Here is an 8,826-nt window from a genome sequence, read left to right on the forward strand (position 1 = left end):
CCCTAAAACCGGCCGGCGGGTGCGCAAACCAGGTGGCCGTGGTTGGGTAGCTCGGCGGCGCCGAGGGGAAGGGGTTGGGCGAGCTCGCGTCCGAACTGCACGGCTGCAATGGCAGCGGCGGCGGCGGCAGCGAGGGGAAGAGTGGAGGGGGTGCGGCCGGAGGGAGGGAGGGGGCGGATAGAAAAAGGCCCGTGCCACCGACGGGCGTGCCAGGGGAGGACACGCGCAGATGACCTGCGCGTCCGCGTGATGTCCGTTTTACCTCAAAAACGGCGCAAACTTGAGCCGTGGATGGATCGAAAGCGGACACAAAACGAACAAAAGTCTGTTTGCTCCCACGCGCTGGGACGCCTCTTTTGTCCCTTTTACTCCAAACGGATGAGGCCGGAAAGGATAAGGTCGCGCAGTGGAATTGGCCTAAGTCCCACCTGAAAGTGCAACACCAATGGCGTGACAGACCAAACGGGGTCCAAGTTTTACCATTTACCGAAAGGAGCACCATTCTTCGAATCTACTCAGTACGTATCCACAAAATCCCTACGTACAATCTTCATAGTTTCTCATCACCCGCGTTGCACCCTTCGTGCAAAATCAGCTTCACCTTGTCAAACATCTCCTGGATCTGCTTCCTGGAATGCAGAGGAGAAGGGTACATGCACGCGCAGTCCAGCTGCCCGTCCCTGACAGAGTCGAACACGCCGATCGACGGGCCGATGCCGTGCACGGTGGCGCAGCCGACGTACTCCTCCACGCCGGCCTTGCTCTGCAGGCCGGACAGGCCGTCGTAGGTGGCCGGCTCCTCGAACACGGAGACGAGCGCCGTCCGGAGCGCCGACGCCGTCGTCAGCTGCGGGTTCTCGATGGCCCGGCACATGAGGAAGTTGAGGTCGGCGGTGTCGGTGAGGTGCTTCTTGCTGTTCTTGGCGCTGATGTAGGAATCGTGGCACCTCTTGGCCAGTTCCCATAGCCCCTCCTCTCCGTGTATCTTGTGGGTGTTGGTGATGGCAGAGTAGAAGAACCCTGCAACGATTAACAGTGTCAAGCTTTTGCATCTAAAGATTTGAAGCATGATAAATTTTTAGAGTTGATTTGCTTCAAGGACTAACCAACGTTGTGATCGTCCAAAGCTGGCTCAAGAAACTGGCGGCAGTTGATCAGGGTCGCCACAGAGTACGTCTCCTGCTGGCCACTGTCCAGCTTCTTCGACTGCCGTGCAGCCAGCAACGTCGCCGCAGCCATGGCCGAGCAAAGCTTCACCCCGTTCTCCTTGCACGCCTAGATGACAATGCGCGAACTATCAGTAATCTACTAATCTGTATGTGCAGATCAAATGTAGGAGTAGCATCTATCAGTGACCTGAAGCGAACTCACATCGAGCAGGCGCGTCGTCTCCTCGCGGCCGAACGCGAGGCGCACCATCTGCGTCGACCTGGCCGTGCCGGTCTCCTCGAACGGCAGCGTGGACGTGCGCAGGCCGTTGATGGAGTAGCCCACCATGTCCACCCCACGCGCCCAGAACGGCTTCCACGCGTCCTTCTGCGGTATCCTGTCCTCCAGCCCGGCCTCCACCGCCGCCGACTCCTCCTCCTCCGGGTCGCCCGCGCCGCCCAGATGCGCCAGGAGCTCCCTCAGCAGCGCGGCCGACGCCGCGCGGTCGCACGCAGCCGTGTGGATCCGGACGAACAGCGCCGCGCCGCGCGCTGGCGGCGGCAGCTCGTAGAGCGCAGCGAAAAGCACCGGGGAGCCGTCGGGCCCGGGGTCGGACGCCCATGGGTTGCTGTTGAGCTCGCCCTCGAGGAGGGAGTCGAAGTCGAGCGCGGACGGCTGGGGCGCGAGGGCGAGCTGCGGCGCGGGGGAGGGGAAGGCGAGGGTGGGGCTGGAGGTGGAGGCCGCGCGGATGTGGGCGCGGAGGACGGGGTGCGCTCTCTGGAGGGAGCGGACGGCCGCCTCGGCCGCGGTGGCGACGCGGCGCGAGAGGCGGCGCGAGAGGCGGAGCGCGAGGAGCGTGGTGCCGGTGCCGCCCAGCACGGCGCGGCACCAGCTGTACTCCGTGCCGCACACCGCGCGGGTGCGGCACGCCGCCGCGCCGGGCTCGGCCGTACCCGTCTGCTCCTTCCCGGGATCCATGTCGAGAGAGGTCGTGGTCGTGATCGCCGCTGCTGCGAGTGGCAAGCTGGCGTTTGCCGGCTCGGATGTGCGTGGTTGGTGACTGGTCGGCTCCGGCGGTGTGCCGCCTTGTCAGCTCTTTCGTTTTGTAGCGCTCCGTATGGCGACGACGAGATTCCTTCTGCTAGTGTATAAAAATCCGTGGCCAGAATGGGAGGTTTGGATTGCAGTACTTACGAGATGGCAGCATGTCGACGACGAGAGGGACTCGATGGTGAGGTACATTCCAGAATCCAGAATATCTCTTCTCTGGTCGATCGGTCAGCATGATTATGTATTCTTTTCTATGTGTGCTTTGCAGTTTGTTAAATAATATAGAAGGCACGGCGACGTGGGTGGTGGGATGGATCATGCCGTCTTGCACGCTCCCTCCCTGCGTGTTGCGTTGCGTTGCGTTGCTGCAACAGCAGCTTGCCGGACAAGGCCTATATTCCATCGACGGACCCGTCTCTTCCACTCACACGATGACAAGCGACAAGGAAGGAAGGCGACTGTCGACTTGGAGAATCCCTTTGAGGCTCCCACGCTCCGTCCCCACGCCGGCTGCCACTCGGGCACCGGCATCCACCTTCCCCGCCGGCGGCTACTCCGGCCCCGGCGCACTCTCTCCCCGCCCTCCTTCTCTGCCATGGCTTCCGGCTCCTGCAGCCCGCCCTCGGTCTCGTCGGCGCTCCATCGGGAGCAACCGGTTGTCTCGGGGTTGGGGATTTCGGGCTCCCCTGGCTTGGCGTGTTCGTCCTCGGCGGGGGGTGGTCCGGTGGATGAGCCTGGTCTGGCGTAAGCCGAGAGCTGGCACATGCCGGGTACATCCCGCAAGGCGATGTGGCGGCGTCGCCAGGCTTTGCGGCGTCAGCGGGAGGCGGGCGGCAGCCCGGCTCGGGTTGTGTCCCCGTCCTCTTCGGAGCGGAGGCTGATCCCGCCGGAGCTGTTCGGTCTCTGTTTCAGATGCTTCGAGGATGGTCATCGGCGGCAGGATTGCACCAACGAGGCCCTGTGCATCCGCTGCGGCCTCCCTGGTCATGTCTCATCACAGTGCCGGGAACCGCGCAGCCCCATCTCGGCAGATGAGCTCTGATGGGCGGTGATCGCACAGGTTGCCCGCAGGTCAGAGGCGCCCAGGCAGGCACCGACTTTGAGGCGGAGGTTGACGGAGCCTAGGCAGAGCGCGCCAGCGGCGCCGCTCTCGCCAGTTGCGCCCAACCTCCCCTCCTCGTCTGTTGCGCCGGGGGCGGCTCTGTATGCAGGGTCATTTGAGATCTGTGTGCTGCAGCGGTCGAAGGGCATGAACGACCTGGAGCGACGGCTGCAGTTGGCCGTGGTGATGTACGTGGGAGGAGCTCGGCCGCCGGTCTCCTGCGACAAGGCGGCGGTGGCGATTTCGGCACAGTTGGGGATGCCAAGGTTTCGCTTTTCCGTTCACAGGTTCCATCCGGAAGATTTTCTGGTGGTGTTTGCCGCGCACGAGTTCATGAATAGAGCTTTGGCAGTGCCGTTCATTGAGCATCTTGGGATCAAGCTCTTCATCAAGCCATGGCTCAGGCAGGCGCAGGCAGCATCGAGGCTTATGCGGGTTCAGGTTGACATCATGATCGAGGGCATACCATCTCATGCCTGGGCCAAGAACACGGCGGCGGAGCTGTTAGGGAGTGTGTGCTTGATTGAAAGTGTGGCGCCGGAGACAGCCAGCAGGGAGGATTTGTCGCTGTTCAAGCTGAGAGCTTGGTGCGTCGACCCGGACGACGTGCCGGTGTTTAGGAAGCTGTGGGTGCCGGAGCCGCTGGAGGTGAATGTGGATCCCGCGGCGTGGCGTGCTTCTTTCCGCCAGTTGTTGGAGTATCCAACGTTCATCCACATCGACCGGATGAGGGACTTCTCGCCGCCGGAGCTTTGGAGGAGGGAGTCTGGATCAGATAGCGGGAGTGGTCAGAGTGGGTTGCCGGACAGCTCAGGCGGCTCATTCCAGGGAGGAGAGTGGGTCGTGCAGCCTTGGTCTCGTGGAGTGACGGACAATCGAGGCGCCGGCCGCCGTGCACACTTTCCGGCCAGCGGCGGCGGTGGCGGTGAGCAACTCAGATCATACAGAGCGGCGTTGGAAGGAAGGGTGGGGCCTTCCGCTTGGAGGCTTCCACACATGGGATCTGGCACTTTGGACGTCGCATCTGGTCCGGTGGTGGCCCACAACGACCGGCCCGGTCGGGAGCAGGGGCGTTCAAACGGTCTTATCCCAACGCATCATGCGCCAGACTCTGCGATGGGGACAGTTGGCGAGCGGACCGGACTTGAGACAGTGCGCGCTATCAGCCCAATCATTGGGCAAAGAGAACTGGCCACAGAGGTGGAGACAAATGCCAAATCGGTACAGGCGGATCAAGATGGCCCAGAGTTGGTGAGAACGGGCACACAGTCGCAAGTGGATGCTCAAAGGACCGGCGCTGATCCCGACAAGTTGGGATCAGAGCTGGCCCACTCGTTGGCAACCAGGGATGGGAATTTGGGACAAGACAAGGAGGCAGCTAGTGGCCAAAGGAAGGCTAGGGTGGGGCCTGCAACTCTAGACCAGGCCCCTACTCTGGATGTGGAGCGCATGCAGGATCCGGTGCGGCATGATTGCCAGGCTGTGGTCTCGGTCTCGTCTGGCAGGCGGCCGGCCCCGGCATAGGAAATCCCGACGGAGACGACGGAGGGGACACCCAACACTGGCGACACCACTGTGCAACTGCTGGGCTGGGCACCGGTACCTGAGCTGATTGGTGCTGTGAACCCCGAGACGCGGGGTGAGGCCGACCGTGATTCCGGACTTGTAGCTAGGGATCAGTCCCCATTGGATGCTGCGGTGGTTGATGGGACTACGTCGAGTGGCCATGCAATACCAACCCTGCATGGCAACGAAATCATTGTGCACCATCACTCCCAGGATGAACATGGTACGGACGAGAATCTATCTGCAAAGGAATTGGCTGCACTGGGGAATATCAAATCTTTCTGCTCGGGACTCTTGAAAAAACTGGCGCCGCCACTTCTGAAGGAGATAGAAGGCATACGATGGGTGCGCACGGGTCAAGACCCCTTCACGCCTCGGCGTACCACAAGATCGGTGTGCGCTTCAGGGAACAGGAAGACCAAAGCGACGGCTGCGGAAACAATGCTTCTCAAAACCCTAGAGATCTCTAGCGATGATCTGGCGGTCTCGAACGATGTGCTAGGTCAGCTACGGGAGATGTTTGATTCACTGGTGCAGGAGCAGCAGCTGAGGGCGATAGCAGCCATATTCGGCAAGATCATGCCCTCCAACTTGGCATGTGAGCTGGAGCAGGCGAAGATGCTGTCGGTGTAGACAGTAGTGGTCGTGTCTCGGGATGTACCACAGCTTCCCATGTCGCACGCCTCACTAGAAGTTGTATGTTGGAATGTTAGGGGGTTAAACAGTCCGGCCAGGAGAAAGACACTTAGGGAGTTCGTGGACACGGTGCGTGTTGCGATCGTATGTATCCTGGAGTCCAAACTCGAAAGGGTGGACCAGTTCACAGTCATGCAATGTATGGGAACATCATATGATGGTTTCGCTTATCTCCCGGCGTCGGTGACGAGGGGTGGAATCATTGTGGGCTGGGACTCGTCTAAAGTGCAGTTATCTAAACGTGACACTAGACGCTAACTTTCTAACAACTTTTGTGTCCCCTCTCGATGGGCCAACATGGTGGCTTTCGGTGGTGTACGTACCACAGGAGGATCTAGAGAAGATTCAATTTATGGACGATCTTACGGAGAGGAGAAGGCTCTGCCCCGGGCCGTGGCTGGTTATCGAAGACTTTAACTTGATTCTCCATGCGGCAGATAAGAATAACAACAAGCTTGATCGCAGGATGATGGGCAAATTCAAGCGGTGTGTGGATGATATGGGTCTCAAGGAGCTTTTCCTGCACGGGAGGACGTACACGTGGAGCAATTAAAGGGAGATTCCTATGCTGACTAAAATTGACAGAGCCTTCGTGTCTGTGGATTGGGAACTGGACCATCCCGACTGTTTACTGCAAGCGCTATCCACATCAGCCTCGGACCACTGCCCGCTGTAGCTTTCGCTTGAGGAGGAGCATCTGCAGCCTAGAAAGAGGTTCAGGTTTGAGCTGTTTTGGACCAAGCTCGACGGATTCTTGGAGGCGGTCGCTGATGCTTGGGTGCGAGGAGGAAATCACAGATCCTTTCTTGCGTCTGGATGTGCTATTGCGGAACACGGCAAAATACCTCACTTATTGGGGACAACGGAGGGTGGGTGTCGGTGTCAAAACCAGCGGATCTCGGGTAGGGGGTCCCGAACTGTGCATCTAGATCGGATGGTAACAGGAGGCAGGGGACACGATGTTTTACCCAGGTTCGGGCCCTCTTGATGGAGGTAAAACCCTACGTCCTGCTTGATAGATATTGATGATATGGGTAGTACAAGAGTAGATCTACCACGAGATCAGAGAGGCTAAACCCTAGAAGCTAGCCTATGGCATGATTGTTGTTCGTCCTACGGACCAAAACTCTCCGGTTTATATAGACACCGGAGAGGGCTAGGGTTACACAGAGTCGGTTACAATGGTAGGAGATCTACATATCCGTATCGCCAAGCTTGCCTTCCACGCCAAGGAAAGTCCCTTCCGGACACGGGACGAAGTCTTCAATCTTGTATCTTCATAGTCCAGGAGTCCGGCCGAAGGTATAGTCCGGCCATCCGAACACCCCCTAATCCAGGACTCCCTCAGTAGCCCCTGAACCAGGCTTCAATGACGATGAGTCCGGCGCGCAGATTGTCTTCAGCATTGCAAGGCGGGTTCCTCCTCCAAGTACTTCATAGAAGATTTTGAACACAAAGGTAGTGTCCGGCTCTGCAAAATAAGTTTCCACATATTGCCATAGAGAGAATAATATTTACACAAATCTAATCTGCTAACGTATTCCGTAGCGTGACATCACACCACGGCCAAGTCTTTATTCGAATCGTTTTATTGTCCCACCTTAGCCTGTTTAGCGAGGCGGTTTCCTTGGCACGTCTTGTTAAAGCAGAGATCGTGTCCCCTTATTCCGGGATTCTCAGCAACACGGGCGTGGGTAACCCAACCGTACCTGTTGGTATATTTTCTCGATCAAAGGAGAGTCCCAAACGGTCACGGGGAAGGCCCTTGGTTTTCAACCTCTTATAAAGAGACCAAGGCCTTACTCCTTTATTTCAATCTCAAACGAGTTCGCCCTTCGCCTCGAGTTCCAACACCCAAGGCTCCAGATTTCAGGCGCTTCGGACCTTCGACAATGTCCGGTTCCGACCTTCGAGGCCGATGGATGCCTTCCTCCGTCACGGAGGAGGACGTGCTGAAGTTGAGAGAGGCTAGTTTCTTGACCGGTGAAATCTCGCATAGGCTGCCTGCTCAAGGGCAGGTCATTCCCACTCCCAAGCCCGGTAAGAGTGTGGTGTTCATGTCTCACTTTCTTCGGGGGCTAGGCTTCCCGACGGATCCCTTCATGAGGGGGCTCATGTATTATTATGGGCTGGAATTTCACGACTTATCCCTGGAGTTCGTCCTCCATATTTCCTGATTCATTGTCGTGTGTGAAGCCTTCCTCCGTATCACTCCTCACTTCGGACTATGGCTCAAGACCTTCAAAGTAGAGCCGAAGATGATCGAGGGATGGTATGCGGAGTGCGGAGGTGCTTTTTATAAGCAAGAATGCTGGTACTCCATGGCCCGAGGGCTCTTTTCAAGAGGAGTCAAGCTTATGGCAGCGAGAGTGGTTTTATATTACCGCTCCCAGGGCCCCTAAGTGGGTGGCGCCACCTGCCTTTCGCTCGGGTCCCCCGCCACGACTGGCTTCATGGGTCAATACGGGGCTGGACTGGGGGCCGACAAAGGACGTGCCCTTGTTGCAGGGCCACATCCGAGATCTCCTAGAAAGAGACATCAATCTGGTCATGGTGACGCAGGTTATGTTAATTCGCTGAGTTCTGCCCTGCAAACGTCGCCCCCTCCGCCTGTGGGAGTTCAACCCGGAGGGACCACGAGTTCTCCAACATTTTCTTGGCATGACGCCCATGGAGATGTACAAATTGTTCTTCGGGCCACAAGTAGTGTGTCCAGATTCTATGGAGGACGCAGGTCTGAGCTGCAATCGTCCGGATACTCAAGTAAGTAGCCTTGTGCCCGGACTCGCTATCCGTATATTTATCATAAAATTACCCCTAAAAGAGCTATAATTTAAACATGAGTGGATAGCGAAAGCAAAGCTAATCAGGTGTCCGGCCCCCCTCCCCGAGACCACGCCGGGTCCCGTGCTAGTCAGGATGTTGGAGGTTGTGCCTTTAAAGGGAAGCGAGGTAGGGGACAAGGGAGCTACAGCCTCCTCAAAGGAGGTTGTCTGGAAGGGAGGAATCGAAAATTCCTCTCCTCAGGGGAAGAAGAGGACCGCCTCTGCAGACCCGGAGACCATGACCATAAAGCGGGGGAAGAAATCTTCGCCAGAGGGTCCTGTGCTGGGGGATACTTCGACCGAATTATGCCCTCAAGGGGATCAGCTCTCCACCGAGCCGTAAGTAGAGAGGAGTTTTCTTTTCAAGAAACGAGAGAAATCCTTGCTTTATATCTGAGAAAAGTTAATCGAAAATTTACCTTGTAGCTCGGACCTTAG

At 57.9% G+C, this 8,826-nt stretch overlaps 1 protein-coding gene across 1 annotated transcript; it reads right to left on the reverse strand.

Moving 5' to 3' along the window:
- Window positions 1-446: 446 nt before the first annotated feature.
- LOC119269671 lies at window positions 447-2,399 on the reverse strand. Its single transcript, XM_037551565.1, has 3 exons — window positions 1,372-2,399; window positions 1,107-1,275; window positions 447-1,020 (listed from the first exon to the last, which is right to left on the reverse strand). The coding sequence occupies exons 1-3, from the start codon at window positions 2,125-2,127 to the stop codon at window positions 551-553; spliced, it is 1,395 nt and encodes a 464-aa protein (XP_037407462.1). The 5' UTR covers window positions 2,128-2,399; the 3' UTR covers window positions 447-550.
- Window positions 2,400-8,826: the final 6,427 nt, after the last annotated feature.

The sequence above is a fragment of the Triticum dicoccoides genome, chromosome 3A (genome assembly GCF_002162155.2).
Source record: "Triticum dicoccoides isolate Atlit2015 ecotype Zavitan chromosome 3A, WEW_v2.0, whole genome shotgun sequence".
Classification (NCBI taxonomy): domain Eukaryota; kingdom Viridiplantae; phylum Streptophyta; class Magnoliopsida; order Poales; family Poaceae; genus Triticum; species Triticum dicoccoides.

Coding starts and splice junctions, on each gene's coding strand:
- LOC119269671 (XM_037551565.1), bottom strand. CDS start 2,127: ATGGATCCCGGGAAGGAGCAGACGGGTACGGCCGAGCCCGGCGCGGCG. Junction 1,276..1,371: donor AGACGACGCGCCTGCTCGAT/GTGAGTTCGCTT, acceptor ATTGTCATCTAG/GCGTGCAAGGAGAACGGGGT. Junction 1,021..1,106: donor TTTGGACGATCACAACGTTG/GTTAGTCCTTGA, acceptor TAATCGTTGCAG/GGTTCTTCTACTCTGCCATC.